Raw genomic sequence first — 26,427 nt, 5'->3', positions numbered from 1 at the left:
CTCTTTTGGGCAATGGGTCCACAGACACAGCTCAGGGCCTGTTGTCCCTGAGGGACCTGCCCGTGGCACCCTCCCCTCGCTCCATACAGATCTTGCAAAAAGCAGTCTTAAACCTAAGCTGCTTCGCACTTGTTTTCCTTTCTTTTTTCACTCCAGCAGTTAACATGAAACACAGAGAAGAGGCCATCAAGTCTGGTGGCTCAAAAAGGAGATTAAAAGAAAAAAATTACCTCAGCGCGTCAGTCGAGGAAGCCCCAGGTGTGTCCTCCAGCATTGCCTCACGYAGATCCTGTTCCGCCGGCTGTGGGGACATGGTGAGTCCTGCACCGAGCCGAGGGGCTCCTTTGGTCTTCACACATGGCACCAGTGACAGATCTGGCTCCCATTTGTGACCAGAGGTGTCCCAGCACTGTCCTGGCCCCTCACGGACCCAGCCCGCCGTTTCCAGGTGCCTCAGCCGCTCCCAGGGCCTGCCCTCAGCAGAGTTTTCCCTCAGGACTCTCCCGGGAAGATGCTGATTTTGGTTAAAGGGTGCAGTCCCCTCAGCAGGGGCTCTATGGTGGTCACTGCTTCCCATGCCAGGTCACACCCTGCCCCAAAACCAGATCTCCATGGACAGCTCACTGCTCCTCAAGGAAGGAGCCACAGCACGTGCTCATTAGCTACACGGCTCAGTGAATAATTATATTTCAGATTAAAAAGCTGGAGCCAGGTGCAAACAGCTCCCAGCTGGAGTTCCTATCATTTGAGAAGGGGAGCGCCGTGGGTGGGAGTTAATGGTTGGTCTGGTGAAGCTTCAGCTGGGAAATTTAACCATAGCTGTGGAGTCAGGTGAGGCATGCACTGATAAAACTGCTTCCCTGGTGCCATCCATTAACTAAACCAAAGCTAATGAAGGTGACGTTTGGGCAGGTGAGAACAGAATTGAGGATTCCTTCTTCAAATGAAGCCCAGAAATAGAGGTGGACCAGAAAGAAAGGTACATGGAATCAGTCACCCACCACAGACAACGTTTTAGTCATGCAGGGAAAACAAATAATTTATTTACATATCTGATTGTACATTACAGCTACCTGAAGGATCCACATCAGCAAGGACACCTTTATTGCCCCCAGAAAGTATTTCAAGAAAATACAGAGAAAATAGTGTAATGGCACATTGCAACAGTACTGACATCACTTCACTGATGCTGTAAATTACAGAATGAGATTAAAAATAGTTATATGTCACTTTTGCTGGCTGGTTTTTTTTCAGTAACAATGGAGCAAGCGAACTTTGCTCACTTTCACACCAAGCAGCCTTTGAAGTAAAAAATATAACCACCTCCTTGCTTCTAAGGCAGCTTTATGTTCTGTCAAATGGGTGCCAAATTCAGTCAAAAAACTTCTGCTCCATGAGATTGGGAGGTATTATTTTATAGATCAAAACTTTGTTTTTTGGAAGTTTTAGGGGACACTGATAATTTCTTCCTTGTGATTTACCACAGTTTATTATCTCACTGTATCCGGGGGCTGGTGAGTGATAAACCACAAGGTGTGAGAGAGGGAGCAATTTGAGGATCTCACCAGATGAGTTTCAGAAAATGAAACCACCAGCTTGAGAAGAGGCTGGAGGGAGGGAAGGACACTTCTAGGACCAGATCCCTGGTTGCCAGAGTTACAGATGTCCAGACTCACAATGCATCTACACAGCATCCCAAATGCTGCGGGAGAGTGCTGTGTTACAAACTCCAAGGGAAGGAGTTTATTCAGCATTTGCCAAAATGTGAAGAGCAAGACACCCMATTTCTCACATCTGCAAGGGGAAGATCTCCACTCACGCAGATCCAGGGTCTGTCCTTAGGAAATGCTGCYACAGAAGCCAGGGAGGGGAGAGAAGGAAAAACTAGAGCATTTTAGGCACTCTAAGATGGAGAGTCTATGAATTGATAATGCTATTTCTCTTTCCATTTCAATGGGMAAAGTAAATCACTTGCCCAATCCCACAAAAATAAACCCAGAATGGAAGTTAACCTGAAATGGGCAGTGTGTTCAAATGAGGTTTTGGTCTGGTGTCCATTTCAAGTATAAAAAGAAGCAAATTGGCTTTAATRGAAATAAAAACTATAATCGCCAAGTCAGGACTGTAACATTTAATTAAGTGTTTTATTATTTTGAATTAACTGAAGCCAACAAGTAGATAGAATTGGTCTCATAACGATACTAAAACAATAAATCTGCGGAGTGTGTGTGACATTGCTTTACAAGAGACCAACCAYCTGATACAACATTCCTAAAAGAAGACAAAGAACTGCTAATTATGTTAAATTTCATTTGCTACGTAATTTAGACCATGACCTAGTGCTTCTAAAAAAACCTGTACAAAATGAGTATTTTTTACATCTCAGAGGCACATGAATACAAATCTGATCTATTTTATATATACACATGTACATTACAAGAAACCAGATGATCCAAGAAGTGTATATAAAAAGTGTCCAAAMCCAATGATAAAATGTGAAAATAAAATGTATCTTCACAACAGAGAAGTAAAAGGCACAAGTACTAAAATATGTAACCATGCAAAAAATGTGACTAGTCTGTGCAACAGAGAAGAACAAATGGCTCTCACAACTGATTTTACAGTAATTCTCAAAATGTCTCAGTATTTAAACATTTATCAGTGCAACATTTACTGCCCTGTAGCGTACTGAAGTGTTCACAGGATACGAAAGTCTTGGTTCCCCTTCTGAYGTCCTTTCTCCAAAACCAGAATAATTTAGCTTTGGATAAGGCARTAAATCAAACAGGGCTGATGCTGGGTAGTGTAAGAAGATCACTGGGTGGAGGAGCATCTGCAGCCCCCTGGCCATGTGCACAGTGACTTTGTGTCCCCMASAACAGTCCCCTGCCAGGGCACAGCRGCTCGGAGGGGTTTGCAGGGTGTCACCATGCCCAGAACAGTGACAGCAAAGCTGACAGCTCAGGCGTCACAGCTGCTTCACTAATAGCACCTACATTCCAGGGGTAGGTGTCCAAGCTACACTGCAGAAGCCCATGTTTGTTAATATTTTCATTAGCTTTAAAGTTTAAGTAACAAGTAATCTATGTTTGCCCAGGTACTACCCTCTTTGTACAAATCCCCCAGACCTGAGGCGGCGAGCTGAAAGCCAGGGAACACCAGGAGCCCTGTCAGCTGGCTCCACACTGTGGCAAACCACGGTAGCGTGGCCCTGCCTGCAGATTTTGTGTCTTCCCGGGCTGCTGCTGTGACCCCTGAGCTGGGCTGCAGGGCTGCAGGGCTGAGCCTCCCCGAGTGTGTCAGTAGAGCCTGGAGAACAGAGGCACAGCCTAGGGATTCCTCACCTGGATCGCCTTCCATTTACTCACCCCAATCTCATCCAAGATATTAATGAGAATCAGCTACAAAGTTTTGTCAGGTACATGGGGCACAAYTGTTTTCATGACCACAATAAAAGGCAAGGACAGGACTGGCCTGGTGTAAAGACAGGACTGAAATTCTTGCCTTGGTAGCTAAAGTCATACTGAAGCCAAGAATATTGAATTTGTCCCTCCCATCTGCTSAAAGCGCTGCCCCAAGGCACACAGACACCTGACAGTGGCTGGGGACAAGACCAAGAGTGTAAATGTCAACAGAGCACTGAGGAAGAGTCCCAGAAAGAAACAAYTCTCTTGCACATTGGAGCAAGTCCCAGTGCATTATGCAGGATGACAGGATTCAGACCCAACACCGACTGCAATCCTCATCAAACTCTAAAGGTACACACAAAAGTTTCATGAAGTAGAAACCCAAGCATGCTTCAACAACAAGCTCGTCCTAGCATCAATATTCTGAATTAAAAAATACTGAGATGCAAAGGAACAAAGTGTCAGAACCGTGGAACTATGTCCTTTAAAACCAACCAGCTGTGCTACATCACCTGTCATGACTTCTTGACAATGTTTCTTGAGTAACAAATGACTTGACAGAATAYGAGCATTGCTACTTACACCAGGAACCACTCAGTTAAAGTCTGAATCAAGTTTTCACTTAAATCAGTATAAGCCAAGCCACTGATCTGGCAAGTGTTTGATCAGCTGCTACTTCCTTCCTTCCTTGGAAAAAAATCCCTCAGACCACACCATAGAGTATTTGTGTCAAGAGAAAACCACTGCCATTAAAGAATGTAAAAAAACATTCTTTTATTTGTAAATTCTGGTTCTTAGACTCATCACATGTCACGGGCACTATGATGCACAGACCACTGAGCAGTGCCTCGTGTAGCAGCCCACAATGTGTGTTTATAGATCAGCTTCCAAGCCCTCATTTACAAACCAGATTAGGGAGCCTAAATACTGTAGGTCTAGATCCTCTCTGGAGAGCAATGCAGTTCTACCAAAGTAAATGGAGCATTGCTGCACTCAGACAGCAAAATATTTATTGATACACATCTTCGAGAATTAATAATGCTTTGTTCAACTCCCTAAAGAGCTGGCTGAGAAATATCTGAATTTTTCCCAAAGACCATGAAAGRAAAGTTGGCAGCAGAAGTACATTGGATGTTGGATTTTTTTTTTTAAACTTGCTACATATTTGCGTATTAAAAATTCCTTAAAAATACATGTGATGGTTACAGTTCATCARTGTTTTACTTCAAAACAAGACAAATCCTCAAACAGCTTCTGTCTTGAATAGAAGCTATTCAAAAAGCTGAAAAATCTTCTTTTGGTGTCAAAKCAGTTTTGAATCAGCATCACTCTGAAATCAGAGCTAGGCAGCAGCTGAAGGCTGAAGTCTGGAAGGAAGCAGCCAATACCAGAAAAATCTTGAGAGACTACGTTTCAGGTACTCTTTAAGTGCAGGTTTTGAAAGAGGTAATTTTTCTGCAGTACCTTGTGTGGGACTAGCCTGRCCAAGGGCAGCTTCTAGCCAAAAGCCAATCTTTTTGTTTCACTGTATTGAAATACCTGTAGTAGTTTGCAATAGGTTTGAACTTTTTAACTTTTCAGAATCTAAGGTCCAGAATCTAAAGGAACCAAGGAACAGATCAAGATACAGTACCTGGGATTGTGTTTGTGATTTAACACAAGGGTTAAATAGAAGCATGGGTTTGACACACAAATGTTTACTGCCTTTGTGCATTGCTAGAAGATGATACCACATTTCTGTGTTTGAAGTTATTTACCCAGGGAAGGGAGGCCCTCATTTCACCAACAGTAACACTGACAGAGGCATGCTGTACTTCCCTGGCCAGCCTGAGAACACAAAGGATGTCCACAGMAAAGTAGGAAATTATTCAGAGAACAGACACCAAAATTGGTGCCTCCCTTTTTGCAACATCCCCTGTCTGTTCTGCCAGTGTCTAACACTTGATCAAAATATGCACTCTCCGCAACATTGGTGTCAGATTACTCTTCTCCTTGCCCCAGTGAGCCATCAAGAAATCCTTTATTACCAAGTTASCTCCATGTCATAAAACATAATGACTTCTTTTCTGGGATAAAAGGGTTCTCCAAGGGCTTGAGTTGCAAGACAAGTTGGTCTAATCTCTGTAGTTACTAAGTCTGAGAACACAATTGCTAATTAGTATTTTTAGTGGTGGATACCTTAGAGAAAAATATATCTGCCAGTGAAATTTCTCTCCCACCTCCAACTCACATAATTTGTCAAACACAGCAAATATCTGGATATGAGTTCCACAGTAACAGATGGCAGTACCACACCAAGGGCCCCACAGGAGCAGAAGGATACCTCCTTTACACAATAAAACACGGCTACAAACACCACCAACATGGTGGTAAGACATCTCTTCAGATGCAAACATTGGAGCAAGGAAGAGCTTCTAAATACTAACACAGCTGGGTCCAGAGCTGAACAAGAAGTCCTACAAGTTTTAAGGAATTTCCACTGCTGGGTACCCGARGCTAGAATATCCCTTTTGGGATTTCAGCCAGAATTCAGTGACTATTTGTCACTACTAGTAACTATTCACCTCCTACATATAATTATCYGCACAAAAAGTTAGCTATCACTATAGTCATGTCTCTGTTCAAGTCCATGGGCTTTACTGTCAGTGAAACAGTTCTCAACATTTGCTGATGTTCCACCCTAATGGGAATGGGCTTTAGATCATTAAAATTTTGAAGCCAAGTCCAGTTTACTTAAAAATAATTAAGGGAAATAATTAAGTCACCAGCCTAAGCTGCAATAGCTTCACTTTTACTGAAATCCACTGCACAAGATCAGGACAGCAGTGCAACCTCCCAAACACAGTCAGCTCCAGAAGCAGGACTGCTGCCACCCTGCCCTGCTTCTCATAGCAGGTGAGCAACAGCCCCTGACAGTATTCAAGAGTTCTCTGTGGCCTATAAAAAGAGTAAAGTCCATGGCACAACCCACAGAACAGCACCAGGCAGAGGGAAATGCCACCACTGAAGTGCAGCTGAGTCCTGCAGGCAGGAAGCATCTTCTGGGTGGCCATCCAGAAGCAGCAGGTGGGGAAGGCAGATGTGTGGGGTTTTCATGGGGTTCCACCTACTTCTACACAAACAGAAGCTGCTGCATCGTTGTACAGGACATCTTACACCATTCCCAGGTGACAAAGGTGTCRTCTTTTAATCCTTTCCTCCACAGTACCCTATATCCTCAGGAACCCTGCTCTGAACCTGGGTTTGAAACAGACTGTCCCATTTCTCCCAGAGCACTGCAGACCTTTGTGCACTGGGGTGCTGTGTCCCACAGTCATTCCTCTGGTCCTTTTCTGCTTATTTTACACCTGCCTAATGCAGATACATAGAAACAAACTGTTTTTATTTTCTTGCCTTCAAGAAAGCCTGATTTCAGTACGTCCCTTGCTTCCCATCACTCCAGTAACACATCACTGAAGGCAAGAGCACAGAGATTGCAGAAAAATATATATATATATTTACATCCATAACTGAATACAGTTCTATGTATTCAAATTCAGGAAAAAATGCATCACATATACACACCAAGATACATCAAGAGAATACTAGGGGCAAGACACCGCCAACAGCAAGAAACACACAGAAAAGCACAGTCATTGCTACTGTAACGTTCTTCTGGGGAGTGTGTTCAATAGAGGAGACATCTCTATGCACTGGGGAAAGCCAGATACTCGGGCCTATTTTTCTGTGCCAGTTGGTGTGAATCAAAAGTGTGAAACGTTTACTTTTAAACAAAAGTGCATGGAATAAAATTTGTTTTTCGCATTCAACTACTCAAACAATTCCGTAAGCTCCTTATATAAACTACATTGTTAATTAAAAAGGTCCTAGCCCTACAATACAGATCCAGCTCTGGAGAACACAGGCACATGTTGAAGTCATCCCTATTTAAGGCAGCATTTAAGCATACGCTCAACTTTAAAGCTTAATATTCTGTCCCACTGACTTCTACGAGCAGTTGCAGCACACACTTGAAGTTAAGCACCTGCACAACTCCTCATTGAAATCAGGATGTGTTCCCTACTCAGAGCTTAAGATATGCACAGTGTGCTCAGTCTGGACTGGCAACTCCTGCAAGACCAGGCTCTTTTTCTTTTTCCTGCCCTATAGGTAAAAGCCACTCCACATCAGACTGTCCTCCACCGCTGTGCCAGGAACCAGCCGTTCCTCAGCACAGCCTGCCCAAAAAATGCCATTTTCAAAGGAGTGCAGCTGGCTGGGRTGGGAACGCAACTCAGCACGAAATGTCAAGGGCTGGTCCTCCTCCTCCCCCTGAAGTGAAATATTTCATGCAATTTTTTTTTTTTTCTAAGAACTGGAATGTGTTCTTTCAGTGAAATTGTTAAATCAGGGTGAGGGGAAGGGACAGGACCCCAGAATTCATCTTAAAGGCCCATGATATACCCCTGAAAATAGGGGAACAGATTTGAAAAGCTCTTTGCCTCAATGCTACAGGGACCCTGGCATTAAAAACACACATGCACACACGCTAAAGAGCAGGCTCAGAGCATCCCAAAGCAGGCTCCAAAGTGATCTTACACCAAAAACACTTTGTGCTGACAGTGGCAAACAAGTGGATGGTGATTTTTCATTAATAGCAAAAATTCTGCAGTGTCTTCCTTTTCTTCCCATTTACTTTTATGTCTTTTCCCAAAGTTTGGGTTGTGTTGCGTTTTTGTTTATTTTTTTTTTAATCTGATGTGTGTTTTAATACTAAAACTAAATCAAATAGGAAATTTACACAGTCAGCACCAGTCAGGAACTGAACCTGGGTATGTCAATTCATTTGTGGTACCCAAATTCCTGGAAGAACGAAGAAAAAAATTCTTGCTCCTAAAGTTAGGGCCACATCCATATGTTTCCATTGTCTTTTTTTATCTTTACAACTAGAGGTAGAGTCATTTTATCCAGTATCTAAAACAGCATGATCCAGTTATATTGTTATTACATTAATATACAGTATCCATCTCATCACAGGTATTGAAAGTGCATGGAAAAAGTCTAACCAAGCCAATTCAATGACAAATAACAGTGTACCAAACATCATAAAAACACACCCGCGCACCCACACTCACACCTAGTGTATATATATATTTATAGATTCATTTACAGTATCAGAGTGCTGCTTAGATCCAGTGGCATGTGCAGAATTATCAGGCAGTTGCTGCTTTCCTTCTCATATTCTCTTCAATTCTTTATTTCCAAGATAGACGGATTGTGGTCCAGGATTGCCAAAATTATCTTGTCCATATACTGTCGTAATCTGTAATTTATCTCTTCCTGCTCTTTGAGGGCTTCCATGAGCTAAAACACAACATTTCCAAGTTACTCCTGAAACATTTTCAGTAGTTTATGTGACAGCATGAAATGGAGACAGGGGAGAGACCAGTGTCTGCTCAGGATCACCAATTCTTTTTGTGATAGGTTTTCTGCCTCAAGCTCCTCCCTGTATCCCTATCAGAAACAATCAGTATCTTACAGATCTTTGCTATCAAGGAAGGGGTGAACAGTCACCACCAAGGATCTTTTGTCATTTGAAACAAATTCCCCATCTAACACTCCAATCCATCCTGCACCCACACCACAGATGAGTGCTACATCCCAGTGCAAGAAATGGCAGAGCCCCAAATCCTCCTAAAGCTCATGTAATTTGGATGTCCATTTTCATAAGAGTTCACCAAAGTGAATCTGCCGGCTCTTGCCTTTGTTCTGATTATACAAGAAAAAAAGCACAATGGCGACAGTTTGTGCAGGTCTGTGAGGTTTTACTGAGTCTGGCCCACAGCTTTCAGGCTCTTGACTCTTTTAAAGGGGGGTGTGCATATTCTTTGCATGAACCAGAACCTTGAGATTGAGAAGGAGAAAGTGAGATTTTTCTTGCCAATAGCAAAAGTCAGTTTGCTTTTACCTAATTAGAGAGCAACAATTAAACAGCCTTTCTTCACACTGCTCTGGTTTAGCAAGGAATTAAGTTCTCAAGTATGTCTTTCACTTCAAGGGCCTGCCCAGGAGCTAAGGCTGACAGGTCAGTCCAGTGCAGACTGGGTAAAAACAATTTTTCTGTCTCAAGATTTTTCTTGATGAAGCAATGGGAAATTCTGTCTGGAAGAGATAGAGCATCAAGGACAAACAATTCCTTTTATTTCCTTCACCACTAAGCTGTCCTCTTCCCCAGGAGCTCTTACGTATCCATTGGCCTGATCTCACAATCTGTCCTGGAGCTCAAAGGCARCTACATCAGCTGGACTCAGCCCACATACAAATGGGTCTCCCAAAATATTTTCCAAAGCATTACCAAATTACTATTTGCACACTAGTTACTTTCTCCAAGAATTCAGCTCTGCTACAGGGAATATTCAGCTCAAATATATATCTCAGTGAGAGCTTGTTACTGAAGTAACTTAGACCTAAGTCTAGGACAGAAAGYAAAAATTAAAATAACTAGTGATGGCAATTTCTGTATGAAATTGATGTCACACTATCACAATACCCTGCAAGACAGAAGATGTTCAAACTGTAAAACAGTTTGCCGAGATTCTAATCATTCAAATTTTTTGAGAGAGAGAAATRGGAGAGTTATATTACCAGGAGCACCCCAAAACAGTGTTAGATTTAAGGCAATCTTCTGAACACCCTTGAACTCCTAGCAAAGCAGAATTTTCTGTTGTTCATTTGTCAACCTCAGATCGTTCAACCTTGCCAGTTAATTACATTGAAAATTGCATATTCTTGGATGTAGTACTTGATTATAAAAGCACATTACCTCATCTCTTGATGCAGAATCGATTTCAGCAGCCAGTGACTGGGCTTTTGTTTGCGTTGCAAAGAGGTTTTTAGCTTCGTAAAGACTGAGACTTAGAATCTGTCCATTAAGATCATCATTTTGGTCWCGAAGTTTCTGATTCTCCTATTTAAGGATAAAAAGACATTGCTTCTAAGTTATTCCGACAAAGTTTCATTAAAAAATAAGTAATATTTTAACATCACAGGTCACTTGGATGACATATGGTGAGGCTGCAAGCTGACAGCAACTCTTACCTCCAGTGACAAGGCCTCCCTGCCTGAGTTTTCCTATGGAATAAATTACATCACCAATGCAAAGAAGTCCTGCAATGTGGCTCTTGTGCTTGTGCGAGAAGGGTAGGGACAAAATCTGAAGACAGAGTGCTTGGGCTCGCAGTTAYAGGTGTTTTTCAAGGCATTCCTGTACATTTGATGAGGATTGAGAGGACCTTCCCTGCTCACCTGCTTCAGCCGTTTTATTTCATGCTCCATTTCCACCTCTCTGGTTTTGGCGTTGAATTCGCTCAGGCTGGAGGAAGAGCTTCTCCCACGTCCCGGACGTTCACATTCCAGCTTGTACAGCTGCAARTGCTCCAGCTCCTTGCGCAGGTCCTCGATGAGCTGTGGGCAGCAAACAGGCCCTGTCTGTGCAGCCCTCCTGCAAACAGCCCCTCTGTGCCCCCACACAAGCACTCCTGAGCCTGGCTGAGGCCACAGCCCCACAAAACTGCCTCTTGCTCTTCTTCCTATGGAAGCACAGATCCCCTAAACTGCCCCAGAGCTGGAAAGGGCTCTGATTGCTAAGCTTCATGCCTGAGGTATAATTCCCCTTGCAGACAGAGTATAGGAAATGTTAGAGCACACAGTTCTCAAAGGGTTGTAATGTAAGGGTTAAGAATACTTAATAAATGGCAATCCCTGCCTCAAAGGGTTGTAAACCCTTTGAGGCAGGGATTGCCATTTATTAAGTATTCTTGCAGCATTCATCTCYCTGTGGGCACTCCTCCCACAGAAACACACTCCAGCAACACATTCACTAGATGTGGCAAACTCAGTGTTCATCCTTTCTGCCTGTTTCCAGCTGGGCTTCCATGTATGTCAGATGTGATTGTCTGGCCTCTCCTCTCCCTTCACACCTACCTCCTGCGTGGCTTCCCTCTCCTTGTTGAATTCCAGCCTGTTCTGCCGCAGTTTGTCCATCATCCTCTTGTACAAGTCCATCTCATCYTTCAGTCGCAGACTTGTGTCTTCCAACCTGTCTGACATGCGTTGTCTCTCCTGGAACAAACAGGGAATTTCAGAACAGGCTGACAAGTGCAGGAGACACCCTCAGTTTCACAGCTGCTCATAAATTGGCTTGTGGCTCAGGACATCCCCACCTTTGAGTTACCAATGTTCTAATTTCTTCAATAATCTCRTTTAAGGAAGGAAAATTAAAGAAGCTGGGCCAAGCAGTGTTAAGAGTTTGCTCTTACACAAATTAAAACTGCTATTAAATTGCTCAAGCACTCAGGAGTTCTGTTACCTCATCTAATCTCTCCGTTTGGGATTTCAGCCGTGTGACAGTGGTTTTCAGATCACCATTTTCTTCTTCCAGCTGCTGAACCCTGTGTTAATAATAAAAATCTTACAGCAAATACCCCTTCAAGAATGCAGACATGTGAAACAGTGTGCTTTAAAAAGCCATCTCACTTGCACTTAAAAGAAAGATCAAAGAGGGAAAATCTTTATAATCATAGACTTTTTAACATGAGCCTTTTTGTTTGTTTTTAGGGCCCCAAATGTTACACTGACCCTCAGATTCTTGTGCTCTTGACAACAGATATCTGAAAAAAAGGTAAATCAGAAAAAAACAAACACAGGCACAAGTGTTTGCTAGAAYTGGTCACAATTCCCTCCTTGAATCCATGCCAAATATCCAGCTAAGCTGTCTACATGGGCCACGTGGATTAAAGCATTAATGTAAAGCATCCTCCAAGCTTTTGGGCATTAAGCATGTGACTGCAGAGCTACTCTACAGAGCTGCCAACCTACCACCATCTGTGCACTGTCTCTGTGCATTTACATTTACAAGTAAAGTAAAAGCAAAGAGAAGACCTTGTGCCCTGTTCAGGGTGGCACCAAGGTGTTTGTTACCTTGTATTTAGCAGTTCAATTTCAGTGCCTTTCTCTTTTTCATACTTGCTGTAAGCTTCTCTATGTCTCTTTATTTCTTCTTCCAGGGTCTGTTCTGCTGATGTTTCTTGGTCTTTCAGTAGTTCCTCTAGCTCGTGAACTCTGAGGAAACCAGATCTCATTTCAGTAATACCTTCGCAAGTATTTAAAAATAACAGAGCGATTTCACTGTCTCTCTCTTTCCTGCTCATTCCTTTATTTCATTCTAATTCACCATCTCTCTTGGCATTTAACCTGTCCCAGTATCTCTGATAGTACCTAATCTTCCCAATAAACACAGAATTAAGTAGTATCAGTTTGTTCATCTATTACCCTCAAGAAGCTGTGACTATGACCCAGCCTCCTGCTCTTGATACAAGCAGGAAAAGAAACCAAACAAAACAACCAACCACCAGGGGTAACCTCTCTTACAGCAGAAGAGTTTACACTGTACAAGTCAGTAACATCTGTGTTAAAGACACTTCTTTGGAGGACTCTCCCTGCTGAAAATTCAGCAAGGCAGCTCTACTCCACCTGGGCTTCTCAGATGAAGCCTTAAATCTGTCAGCTTTAAGGAAGGAGATTTGCTCATACTCTACAGGTAGAGAGCTTCCTTCCCCAAGACTGTGCTCTAGCTTTCTCTGCCATGGTGAAGAGACCTGGCTCTGTGCTTTGTTACCTGTGAACCAGCTGTGTGTTCTCTTGTTTTAGTTTGCTCTTCAAGTCACCATTTGTCAGGCTATCGTTCTCCAGTTCTGTCACCTTCTTTTCCAGGTATGTTACCTGCAAGGGTAAGCAGAAAAAATTTGAAGTTTGAATCTCTCTTCAAACACCCCTTCACTGTTCCTAACTGGCTTTAGCTACTCTACCATTTTAAAAGGGGGTATATTTCACTGCAAAGCCAGCAGTGAAATTAAGCTCCAAAATTCCGAGTTCACCAGACCCTACATCTTCCTTGGAGGTGATCACTGCAATTGCACAATAAAGAAGTCCTAACACAATGCCTACATCTGTGCTCACACAGTTCTTGCATTGCTGCCAAGCAAAGTTGTAATAGTAATGGAAYATCGAGGACATTTTGAACCAGCTACTTCAGATCATGGTAATTCTGAGCAAGGTCTTCATCCTGCAATGCAGGGCTCCAGCAGGATTTGGTTGGGTACATTACTCACAGATTCTCACCTTTTCAGTGATATCATTGTCACAGGAGTCTATACTGTCTCTGAACAAGTCTTCTGTGCTGCCATTACTGCTGCTGAARTTACTGTTGTGGAAGAGCTGCCTGAAAGATCAAAAGGATAATTATTTGGCTTGATGAGGAGGAAGGACAAAGAGTCTGGCTTCAGACTTTGAAATCTGATGGCAAAATCTGTGCCATCATTTCAGTGACAATTRCAACTGTTTAAGCACAAGTCTTACAAGAGACTGGTAGCTAAATGAAGTCATACTGAGCACARTCAATGACATTAGTTCTAGGGAGTGAGTTCTTTGTCACTTTTGATAGGATCTGCCACCAGCATTAACATAGTTTAAAAAATACTTAAGTCCTATTCACACTATGCACTGAATTGCATTTGCCTTATTAGAAATTTAAAATAAGGTCACCACTGCCCATTSGTGCAGTTTAGCTAGAAAATTTCATACAGTAAGAACTTCAAAAARCAGAAAAAGAGACATCTCAAGCAGTTCCCTCTGCAGGATAATGTCAGAACACGTAGTACTGGATAATCTAAAATGTTTTTGAACCTTACAGCCCCCCCCAGCCCAGGGCTGCTTCATTCAAACATGACCCTCTTGTTTTCCTTCACATYTTGGCAACAGCAGCAAGGCCTGCATTACAAGGGTTAAAGAAGCAGTAGCTGGACTGATGGAATAGCAGCATAAAGGAATAAATYTGGCAGACAAGGAAGCAAAAATTATCTATATTTTCAACAGAGCTATTTCCAGTTCAGGGGCCTGCTCCAAGACTAGCAGGGGCTCCTATACTCTCCAACATCCCTATCCAAACACAGGCCCCTTCCCTTAAAAACTTATCTTGGCTTTTCTAAACTTATTCCTACCCTCATCTCCCACTCCCACTTACGGAGTTGTTACAGCTAATTTCACAAATATTCATAGAAAAGTTGAAGAGCCTTACCTTCCAAAAGCTGTGCTTGATATYTTCCTGTTAGGGCTACATGGATACAGAAGGAATAATATAGTAATTAAACACTTATTTGATTCAATTTTAATTGCACAATGAMATATAATAYTGACTTTTTTGTGAAGTCAAAAGATGATTCTGTGAACAATATTCTTTAACAACTGAATCAAAAGCTTGAGTTACTAACAATGCAAAGATGAATGAAGCTACAAATTACTGTGATCATTAATACGTCAATTYGCAAGTACTGTTATATTTAGCAGAGATTTGTCAGTGTAAATCAGAGCAAAACTAACATTAGAAACACCACAAAGGGACACCAAGTTAGTGATGGACATTTATTCTGGATTCCCAGTTTTTAGATGAATTTGTGAACAGTTAGTTTATCCTTCCCCATAATGCTTCCCAGTTCAGCACAGGAACTGAGGTCTTTCCATTTTTACAGTTCCCTTGTGCAGCCAGAGACTGGTGCTATCTAAATAAAGACCCACTCTGAAACAACAGCACTGGAACCAGATCAAAATACTGCTGCATCTCTCGGTAAGAGGATGTAACATTTCTGTGTGCTGGACACAGCTCTTGGTCAGGCACACCCAGCCTCCCTCAGAAAATTCCCAAAGTCCTGGTTGGTCAYGGTTTGGTGCTGGCAGACTCCCTGCTAGGGCAGGAACATTGTTCATGACAMGTTCTAGGCTGATGTGYATTGAGAGAAGCAGCARCRCAGCGAGCTCTGTCCCAAGAGTTAYGCCGACAGGCAGGATTCACATCCAGTTTCTAGGGGGAGCTAAAATCCCACCAAATAATTCCCTTCAAAAACTCTAGGTGATTGTTGGAAGCACTTTACAAGTGCTCGGCACAGCTTAGGAGTGGATGGAGTGGCAGCGATAGAAACGTATGGAAAAAACTGAAATTGCAAAGAACTCCAAAAGTAACTTCTGCCATAGGATTCATCATTTTTCCAAGTTCCCTTGAGGACACAAAAAAATCCTACAGGAGCCAAGTACCTCTGCTGACCAGTAGCTTTAGGAGAGGTGTATGTAAGGTTAYGTGCATTAGCCAAGGATCTGCAGATCCCTCCTTCCCACCTGGAGAAAGCAGTRGCTAACTGTAGATCTGCACTAAACAGCACAGCAGCTTTTCCCACTTCCTGGGGGGAAATATCACTCTCACTCTGCAATCAAAGAGCTCATTGGTTAAAACACTTGAGTTTATTAATGCTGTCTGCACCTTAAGTCAGAAAAATATTTCACAGCTAACGAAGAACAGCGTTTTGGACCTGGACTCTACATTTCTTGCTGTTTTGTAAGAATAACACATGTGTAAGATGGAATGGGATACAGGAAAGGGGAGGGCTCACTCTCCCTCTCCCCCTGCTATTTGCCAGTCCCAAGTCAAGGGGGCATTGCCAAAAGCAGTGCAGTAGGCTGCTTACCTGTTTGCTTTCAAGTTTTTCAGCCTGGCTTCCAAATCGTTGAGGAGATTTATCTTTTTGCAGCACTGTGAGCAGTAAACATCCAGTAACTCGCTGTTATAAACATGTCTCATTTTTCGGGGGGTTTGGCCAGCACTGTTTGCAGGAAAGGAGAGATGTTACTGGCTGTAGCAACCAACTCACAACAGGTTTTCCTCGTGACTGCGTGTCTGTGTGTCAGAGTCACAGATGAGGGACWTGAAGAACCATCTCTAACCACAGCTCATCTAACTCAGAGCTGGTGATGGACAATGCCAATCTTAAGGCAAGTCCACCTGTCTGAGCCGAGGCCTTCCAGAGGATGTGGATGTTTCTGGGTGTCAGTGCAAAGAATCAGTTTGGATGACTGGAAAAAGAGCAAAAGGTACATGGGATGCACTGTGATGCATGCAGCAAAGGCAGCCACATGAGTGTGTTCCACCTCAGCAATGTCCTCCTCTTCTTGCYCATCTTCCCACTAGAGCCTGGCATGCAACCTGAAGAGTCTTTTCCCCAAGAGAAAGGAGGAAGATGAAAAACAGAGTGGTCTGCTAAGAAGTCACACAAACCCCTTCAGATGGTAGGATGAAAGGAAGGAACCCTGGAATGAGGAGGAAGGGAGAAGTGGACACAGGTCTGAAGAGGAGATAACAGAATCTCTTGGCATGATAAAGAGAAAATAAACTCAAATAAAAGAGAGCAACCATGGCATGAAGTGCCCCAGGAATGAGAATGGAAAGGGCTGCATAAACCTGAGGAAGAAGGGGATGAAGGGCACAAGCCAYCATCATGAAGGGGCAGTGGAGAGGGTCTGGCTCTGCATGCATGACAGAGGTGGCCAGGCTGGATTGCAGAAATGCTGGAAACAGAGGGGGGTCTCATGCGGAACAGAAGGATGCAGTGAGCTTGTCCTGTGTTAGCAGTGAAGCACAAGACCTCCATGTGCTATGGATCCAAGCAGACAAATCCTACAGAATCTTCATGCTCAGCTCTTCCCAACCCGCTCACCCATTCCCTTGCTTGGGGACTGYAAAATCTGGACCTGCCTTGGCCACAGGATGTAAGAGCTGCAGAGACTGAGGTCACATGCAGGCAGCAAGTGCACTGCTGTGGCATTTCCAGCTCCTAAAAGACAGCAGCTACTTGCTCGTGATTTTCAAGAAATTCCAAGTCGACAGGATTTTTGTTTCAAACAACCCCCTGTAATGTGCAGCAGTTCCCCTCACAGATTAGTGTTAGGGATTTGTAGCACCAGAACACGAAAGGGAAACAGCTCTCTTCTCTCCACTGTATCAGGGTGGGTACATAATGCTAAGCTGGTTTCCACTGCAGCAGATCCCTTCCARTACTAACCCTGAACTGTGGAATTACTGTGTGCAACAGAAAGAAATCTCTACAAGCAAAACAGCCCMGTTATTTCAACAGAACCAAACACTGATTATCAGAGGCAACATATTTGCTATAGCTCTTATTATTAAATGCAGTCTGTCAATTGGAGGGCAGGAAATTAACTGATAACATTTTGCTTTTAAGGTAAGTCYGTGTAACCAGTGTAAAATCTGGTATGGTCAGAGAAGAATAAAAATGAAAAATTGTTTGTTAATGAATAAGGAGCAACCTGGAAGATACAGATGAGCCAAGGTCAGAGTAGGCGTTGGTTCTGGTCTCATCATCAGGGCATGGGCTACTGGGAGTAAAATCCACATCATCTCCTTCCCCATAGTCTTCAAACTGTTCTTCATTACTGATCAGGGAGGCGGTGGAGTAAGTGGAGAGGTCAGATGCTGCAGAAGGGTTGTGAGGACTTGACCTGAAACAAGAGGTCAAAACATCTCGAAGGCCGACCCTGATAGCACCTCACCTCACACGGAATGTTCCACCTTCACAGGCTGTCCCCTCTGAAGCTGTAACCCCCTTACTTTGTGCTCAAACCCTGAAGTGCTAAATGTACCTGATATGGAGCCTTCAGAGACAAGAGCATGAGAATCTATCAACAAGGCACCTGTGTGGCAAGTTTGGATCAGCACAAACCATTTCRCTCAAAAGAGCACACCTTCATGATCCTCAGCCACCGCTTCCACATGGGGATTTCTGCTCTGAATGCAGCAACCATGCAGACAGCTCTGAAATGCATGGGATAGTGAGAGGAAYATGTGCAAGACAGGGGCTGTCACTCTATTTCATAATCAGAGAGTTTCCCAGAAATCCTGATAAACCCTCTCCCACACCCCAAGAGTCCCAACCACTCTCTTCTGTGTGGTCAGAAAGAAACCTCAGCTCACCACATACCAGAGAGTCACTAAAACTACTCATGTGGCCTAACAGAGGCTGGGTTCCTGCCCTTCCTTCCACCAGGACAAACTGTGTCTTTCAGAGGAAATATGGACCACAAGAAAAGGCTGTCTAAMCASCAGAAAAGTACCTAAAATGATGCCAAATGGGTAAGGAATGGCAGGACCCTGCGACTTCAGAGGAGGAGGGCAGATAGGTAAACAGATCAGCAGAGCCAGGCACCACAGGAAAGCAGCTGGCAGAGCAGTTTTGAGCACATCAAACCTAATRAAACAGAGCAAGGTGGCTGCAGAAGGTGCACAGGGTTCACTGACAGAGTCCAGACTACCCTGTGCAGTGTGCAGAATGCAGGTGTTCTACACAGGTTTGCTCAGCTGCCACCTTGGTGAGGCTTTCAAGGAGACAAGTCAGTAAATTCACATGCAAGTTCTTAAAAATAAACTTCTCCCTACAGAAAAAACGCTTGTGAGGCCCTGGCATTGCCCAACTGTTCCCTCTACAGCAGAATCCAAGGCCTCTACAGTACAGACTATTGGCACTTTATGCAGATTGGGTCAAATTTTCCTCCCCCTTTGCTTCAGTGCACGTATCTCCAGTTCCACCAGCTGAGCCAGGGGACAGTAGCTCCCAGGTGACATGGTTCTCCAGCAGCTCCCCAATATTTCCTCCTAGATTTCTTCTAAGTCTACCTTGAGCCTCTCAATGTCCCTACAGGGAGAGTTCTYTTCCTGTAATACTCCACTTGTGAGCTGTAAACAAGAGATGCACCAGTGTTCTTTTGGTGGATGGTGCAAGCATTATTTGCATATCCCTTCCCTCCAAAAGCAATTAGTAGCAGAGGAAGCCTGCCAACATTTCAGATGTATGCTCTTTTGTTTCCCCTGTTTTGATGAGATCCATTTATAACCTGCAACTCATTTATCTAATTCACATTAACAGAAATTAGGGCAAGTCAAACCTGGCACACTATTAAAGGATGAAGATAGGAATATTCATACTAGAAATAGATCAAACTTATCTAACAAGGCTCCTTGGCTGAGGGATTAGYGAGAAGCTCAACATATCACAAAAACATTTATTCATAAAGTGCTGCTGTGCATGGACATACTCAGAATTGGTAAGATTTTGGGAGATCTTACAATCCTACTGCTGTTTGTATCTCAATTGCAGTTACACCATGCCAGTTTGGGAAGAAGCTTCTTGCAACACTTGCACCAGGACTGGAAATCCTGGAATCACATGGTCATTTGCACAGGCGTTGCTAAAAGCAAGTGATTTTCCCCACTCTAACACCTTCTGAAGAGAACTTCTAAGTGTTTGGTGTTTTTTTTGTTTGTTTGGGGTTTTTTGTTTGTTTTTAAGGTAATGTCCTATTCTTCAGAACAGGATTTCAGCTGACTGACAACACCTCATACCCAACCTGCCTGCTTCTTCAACAAGCAACGAAGTAAATCTCTCTATTGCCCAAAGTAAATCTCTGTACTGCCCAAAGTAAAGCTCTCTAYTGCCTCTTGAAACACAAAAGCATGAAGCTTGTCAAGTTTTCTCCCCACAGATTTAGCAAAGCTGAGGAGGTCTCAGAGGATAAGCCAAGGTCTGTCAGTCACAGCACTCTAACTCTTGGTAGTTCCTGCCTGCCCTCCAAGGAGGGTACAGGAGGCACAATGCCTTCCCCACCCCCTTCACAAGAGCCCAACTGGCACAGCTGGGAGGAAAAACATTTCAAACACAGCATGGGAAAAAGTCACCAGGATGAGGCTTTGGAGAGCTGGGAATGGCAAGCAAAGGAGACAAGTTTGATAAAGAGCTGATGAAAACTGTAATTATCTTGAGAAAGTCTCTGAGGTTGCTTGGGCAAATGGGAGAAGGGCAAAACTCAGCTAGCTGAGAAATTCAGAAGGAAGGCAGGAATGAGCTGTGAAGGGAGCATCGAGGGGGCCCAGGAGAGAGAAGAAAGGCTGCCTTAGCAATGAACAAAGCTCAAGAGGCACAAATCAAGATGACAGGCCAAAAATAGGGAAGGCAAGGCAGAGGCTTACAATGCAAACCCATCTGAGCTCTGTCCTGTGGTACTGCACTAATTCAGCTCAAAGCAGGATTAAACCAAATTTGGTCCTTTTGCCCTCAGTCATCTTTAACCAGCATTCCCAGAACCTGGGAAGAGTCAAGTTAGGGTTACAGAGACACTGGTGTTAACAGCAAACTGTGGTTACACACGCACATGCCAGGACACCCGTGTTAAACASGATTTACTGTTGCACAGTAAAGGTTATGGAAAATTAGAAACACAAAGRATTAACTTGCTACATGAAGTTGCAAAGCAAATCAGCAGAGCCCACAACATCAGGTAATTAGATGTACAAAAGACTACAGCAGCATTCCCCATACTGAACTGCTTTGCAGGAAGYATTTGTTTTAATTCCAGCATAGAAAGCTTATGGCAACAGAGAAAAACCTAATTTTTGGGGGGATGCTAATGCAGTGATCCGTTCTGGAGAGACCCAGTGCTTTCAATTCAACATACAACATGCAAGTCCTGCGAGTGCTCCCAGAATGTGCCAGAAGGAGCCAGGACTGAGACTATCTAAGCCACTTAGAAGACCTGGACATCCATCCCCCCTTATGTTAAAACGGATGTTAAGTTTCTAAATCCATCAGCCTCCCTCAGTAGGGATTAATCCCACAAAGGCTCCTTCCTCCCTGGCGCATGCCTTGGAATGGAAAARCACCACTCACTTGTCACCAGGCAGGAAGAGGCCACCGAGCACCCCGTCCTTGTCCTCGCTCCGACAGACATCCGAGGCCTCGGAGCTCTGGGCACTCTCGATGGCACTGTCCATGTCAGACTCATGGTGAACCTCCTGCTGTGCCAGAGTCATGGTGTCCTCATCAGGAAACAGCTCCAACTCGCTGTAGGCACTTTCGCTGTCCAAGTAGGCACAGTCCTGGATTTCACCGCCCTGGCACAAGGAAAATTGGGAGTCAATTTGGATCATCCCTTAAGGCAGTTTAGCAGATACAGAAAAAGCAATACCCATTCTCTGGATGCCCTGGTAAACAAGAGTGATACTGAATAAAAGCCAAGAARCAAGAAGTTGACCTGCTTTACAAAGCCACCTCCTGCAAGCCAGTGAAGCAGCCTGTACCTTCCAGAGGGACTCAAGCACTGTCTGACTTCACAGGAGAGAAAGACACAACACACGACCATAATTTGCAATCAGTTTACCCTAATTTACTAACAAAATGCACTTGAAGTGATAAATATCCTCGAAGTTTTATTAAAAAATGAGGCATATTTTGAGATGGTAATACACGAGTCACCAAGAGTTAGTCCTTTGATTAATATTATAGATTAAACAAAAGCAAAATGGATAAGCCTTACAGTTTACTCTGTCTTTGAGAATGAACAAAAATGTGTAAGGTGAAAAAAGAGTTAGCAAGTGTTAAMTTTTTTAGGGTAAATCTTGGTGATAATCACAGATATAAGAGAGCAGGAGGAAAAGAAAGCAAAATCATCTGTTCTGGAACCAYGTCTTGATTAAGTATCAACTAAAATAAGACATCATTCTCATTAGTGTAACTTTGCTCTTGCTGTTTGTCCTTTCCCTCCCCTTCCTGCCCCACGAMTACTAAGAATAACCAAGACAAGCTGGGTTCTATTTTCTTGTCCCTGAGGCACAAATAAAAATACTTAATTGAAAAAAATTAAGGCTAAGATTTTACTCTGTCCTTTGATAAGCAGCCACACAATGCTGCTTTGACAATTTCCATCCAACATGACACAAATAACTCAGAGCTCCAGAGCAAGTCCTGACTCAGAGCTCCACTCGGAAGCTCACCTGGAAGCTCCACAGGCAGCCTGACCATTGAGCTACTGGCTCAAACCCCATTTTCCAGAACCAAATTTTGTGATGACACTAACTGGCTTTTCCACTTCAACAGGAGAAGAGTCAGGCAGAAGCTGCAGCTTTTTAAGATTTGCAAAAGAGAAACTCCTGTTAGAAATGCCACTCTCRCCATCCACCTTTTTCCTGAAATACCAATTGATATAACTGTGAAATATCCTGGCATATGGAGGCTGAAGCAATTCCAAACAASCCCACCTGCTCAAACCTCATTAACTAATGAATACCCAGCAGCAAAAGAACAGCACTGCCTGCTGTGTTTGAATCTCCAGGTGCAAGACTCAGAGCAGACACAGGATGCTTTTCTAGGTGAGCTTTCAACAGGTATTCCAGATGAACAAGTAATGTCAGTGAGACACCTGGCACCATTCAAAAAGCCTTTTCCCACTTTTCTGTGTCAGCTTTATCAAGCCTGAAACTTTCCCAAGGTATTGCTCCAAGAGATGTCTCAAAGCATTTATCCTTGGTCTATGCCATGCAGTATTTATTGAAGCCACGCTGCCTCATGCAATCAAATTTATAGCTCTGAGCCACAGCCCTTCATCCCTAGGGAGATGAGATGGTGGTTTGGCAGGTCAGACAGCAGCCCAGGAACCTGCCCCAGCCCTGCCTTAGCCCCAGGTTCCTCAGCACGTCTCACTCGCACCTTGCACCTCCCAAATCGCACCTTGCACCCTCCCAAATCGAGCAAGGACAATGCCACCGTTGCTCTTTGCAAARTACCTTGTGATCTACAATCAAGTCCTTTTTAGTAGGTGTTGAAAAGCTACAGATTGTAAAGAGCAATTACAATGTTTCAGAAGTACCCAGAAGTGTTTGTTTATCTAACATTTCCCCGAACTTTCCTCCCCCACGCTGAGCCCCACAGGCACAGACCTCTCATTTTCTTAACAAGTTTATKGCAATAATGCCTGCCTGCTATTATGGAATTGCACCAGCTGGTAAAAGACTRGTCCAGGAGGGAAAGAGAGGGGCACGGAGTACACAGTGGATCCCCGAAGCTCCCAATTAGCGCGTCTTTCTCAGAGGTCTTGGAGAAGTCTCCGCTTAAGCAAGTTTTTACAGCAGGAAAATCTCCCTGGTATTAAACAAATTAACACAAGAAAGTAAAGGTCAAGAAGATCACGAAAGACTCCCTTTTTGCTCCCTGTAGGTAACACCACACATTTGYTTTTTCCAATAACAGCAGCTGAGGTGCTCTTTGAAGAGTCCATCAGCAATTAAATGTGCAGTGTCATCTCCACAGGCTGAGGGCTCACTTCTCCTCCCTGCCACTTTCTGACAACCTTCACACGTTTACCTGTATGGGACTGCTGATCTGCACCTACAGCACACCCTGCACTGCCCCAGCCTGCTCCGTGACAGCGATTCTTTTCCAAAGTGTAATTGCCCTGTTCTTGCACTTTTAAACCTCATGGAAAGAAAAAAAAAGGAATAAAATCCCCCAAAGTAGTGAGTTTTTGGAAGTGATGACTCCTCATAAGCCTCAACTCCTGCTTCACAGCTTCTGAAATGCCCGGCTGCAAGATTTTGAACTCTTCCTGGAAGCAGCTCCTCCTTTCTGCTGATGCCATCCTGGAGCAGTGGGGAGCTCAGGGACYGATGGCGATGCATAAATGGAGAACAGGGCCGGCCAAGCTCCTTGGAGAAGCTCCCCCTCAGCTGCTCCTCACAGAGGGAGAGCACATGGCACATCCCAGGCTGCCAGGGCTCCTCTTCACCAGCCTGGCCCGACCCCGCTGCCCGATGCAAACAAAGCAGATGCTCAGGAAGTGCATCTCTTCCGAGCACATGGCAGCCAAAGCTCACACTGAAGACTTCAGCCCTTTCACAGCTAGCAGCACCACCAACAACCCTGCCAGGAGCAGGAGGGCTCAGCTCCAGCAGCTCCAGAAGCTGCCAATTCATGTGTTTAAGTGCTCGAGGTCCACCTCCAATCGGTGCTAACACAATCTCAGCAGATGTACAGCAGCCAGGACCAGCCACAGACACTGTGATCCAGCCGGCAAACCTGTTCTGTGTGGGTAGGAACGTGCTCCACCTCTGAGCTTTGAGAGTTTTGGGATATGGAATCCCTACACCCCTCAGAATACAATATTCCAGGCACATGGGTACCTCTGGTGCAGATCCTGTAAAGCATGGAACTTGGATGGTGAAACCAGCCTTAAGAGTAATTGTGACAATAACACATTTAATTAAATTTTTCCTTCTGCGGCCTAAATAACCAGTAGGAGAACACAAACAAAGCACCTTTAAAACAACTAATACCGGTTAAGTAAGCTATTATAGGACAACAGATTCAGGGCACTTCGCTAGTAAACAATATACAGGCATCCACACCCTACTGACTAAAGCTGTAAGTTATTTGAAGCTGCAATTGTTCAGTGATGGTGGTTTCTCACAGAACCATACTTTCAATGATGACACTTAGCACAAGCTGCTTACAGACCACACCTACGAAATTAAATGAAAAGAGTAAAGAAAAAAAAGGCTGACTGCACACATTAACCTCTCAAATTATTCCTTCCTAGTTTAGATGTCTGCAGATTTCCAGGTACCAAATTCTAGTTTAGATCTCTGCAGATTTCCAGGTACCAAATTAAAGGCTGCAAGAACAAGTGGTATTCAGGTAGCCTTAAGAGAGGTAACTTGAGATTAAGGAGAGTTTTAGAAGTGTAAAGATGAATAGACGCTTCTAGTCTGAGTCATTTGTTTCCAGTGCACATGTCATTAGCAGAAACCAGCAAGAGAATGAGGTTCTGACGACTTGAATATGAATCACTGGGGTTGTCATTCTATTAAGGCAGCTCCCTTCTTTGTTGGCTGAGTCAAAAGAGATAAAGCTGCTGCTTATGAACTTGGAAGATTCTCATAAAAAGAAAACCCAACCCTGAACGTTAAAATACCACCAACACAACATAGCTGCGGGTAGCTTTAAAGCCCTAAGTGCTTTGCACTTTATCTAATCGGATGCTCAAGATAACTCCAAGTGCTTCACAGGCAGCCGGCCAGACGCTTGTATAGCAACTGTTGAATATTCAGCAACAGTTTGCTCTATAGAAGCACCTGCTGCCCACAGATCCAGGGCCACTTCACAGAAACTAATGAATTCCCTTCCTCGAAAGAGGCGATTGTGTGGCTGCATTGAAGGCAGATGAGTAARCCCAGCCTGCCTTTGCAGCAGCCACCCCAAACAGAAGCAGGAGCCAGAAGACAGCGATTCCCATGGATTCCTTCTGATCCTYGTGGGGCAGGAAAGCAGTGTCAGCATTAGGTGGGTATGGGAATACAGCTCTGCCTTGCCCTGCAGTGACCTGGCTGGGCTTTCCCAGGTTGGAAGCAATCCCAAGATATGCATATAAAGCAGCTGAAAGCCAGAAACTTGGCTGACAGACAGGCTACATGACATGCCTGCATCAATACATTCATGCTGAAGAGCAAGCCTCGTTAAAATTCACTGCCATCACAGCCAGATCACCAGCACCCCTGACATTTAGACAGCCTCACAGTATGCCGGAGGAGACAGGGAAGAAAAGAGGATCCGASTATCCCACCATTGTGCAATTTGATTAGTAAGAGCTGGACCCATCACACACAACCAGAACCAAGCAATGCCACATGCAGATCAGCCATGGCATTTCCCTCACCAGGATCATGCCCCTCTSACAAGCTGAATCTGCTGTGGGACAGATGCAGGTCTGACTCCCTGCACCCTCCCCATCCCCTTTTTTCCCAGTGAAAGCACAAGGAAAGTCACCTCACCACAACTGGCAGGGAAGAGGTGCCATGTGGAGGTGTGCCAGGCTTGGTCTCAGATGAAAGTTGCTTACTGTTGCACTCCATCATAAGAGAAAATCCAGGCTCTCTCATCTTTATTTAWGCAGCCACTGCATCGGAAGGCAAGRATTCTCTTAATTACCGACTGACAAAGAAGGGTGTGAAGCATTTCTCACTAATGTGTTTTAGAAACAGTCACTCCTCTCCAAACATTTGCATATTTACACCAAGGGCACTATGAACATTTTTTTAAAGCACAGGTTTTCCCCTKCATATTTCCTTTACTTTTCAGTTGTCAGGCAGAGGTGGGGAGATGTTGAGCAACCCTTTGATCTGATGGGAACAGGAAGAACTACGGAATAGGAAAATGTAGAAGAACTGAGACCACACGTGTGCATCTGTGCCCGTGCATCTCTCACCCACGGCCGGCTCCCTCTCCCCCACATCTTTCTCTCTCTCCCCCACATCTTTCTCTCT

At 44.0% G+C, this 26,427-nt stretch overlaps 1 protein-coding gene across 3 annotated transcripts in view; it reads right to left on the bottom strand.

The window, feature by feature from the left end:
* Positions 1-3,271: 3,271 nt before the first annotated feature.
* Positions 3,272-26,427, bottom strand: part of RAB11FIP4 (RAB11 family interacting protein 4) — a 111,374-nt gene continuing 88,218 nt past the window's right edge. For 2 of the 3 annotated variants that reach the window (XM_057368821.1, XM_057368823.1), the window contains 12 exons: positions 21,005-21,228; positions 17,595-17,786; positions 15,959-16,093; positions 14,521-14,556; positions 13,566-13,665; positions 13,063-13,166; positions 12,366-12,506; positions 11,755-11,836; positions 11,370-11,507; positions 10,692-10,850; positions 10,210-10,353; positions 3,272-8,750 (listed from right to left, as the gene is read on the bottom strand). In XM_057368821.1, the coding sequence (XP_057224804.1) occupies positions 8,634-8,750; positions 10,210-10,353; positions 10,692-10,850; positions 11,370-11,507; positions 11,755-11,836; positions 12,366-12,506; positions 13,063-13,166; positions 13,566-13,665; positions 14,521-14,556; positions 15,959-16,093; positions 17,595-17,786; positions 21,005-21,228 (1,572 nt within the window). In that variant the 3' untranslated portion in view covers positions 3,272-8,633. The remainder of the gene's footprint in view (positions 8,751-10,209; positions 10,354-10,691; positions 10,851-11,369; positions 11,508-11,754; positions 11,837-12,365; positions 12,507-13,062; positions 13,167-13,565; positions 13,666-14,520; positions 14,557-15,958; positions 16,094-17,594; positions 17,787-21,004; positions 21,229-26,427) is intronic. The other variant, XM_057368822.1, reaches the window with a different exon arrangement.

The sequence above is a fragment of the Malurus melanocephalus genome, unplaced genomic scaffold, assembly GCF_030028575.1.
Source record: "Malurus melanocephalus ecotype Western Australia unplaced genomic scaffold, MMel_1.1 scaffold_98, whole genome shotgun sequence".
NCBI lineage: Eukaryota > Metazoa > Chordata > Aves > Passeriformes > Maluridae > Malurus > Malurus melanocephalus.
This window is presented reverse-complemented; position numbering and strand designations above follow the sequence as displayed.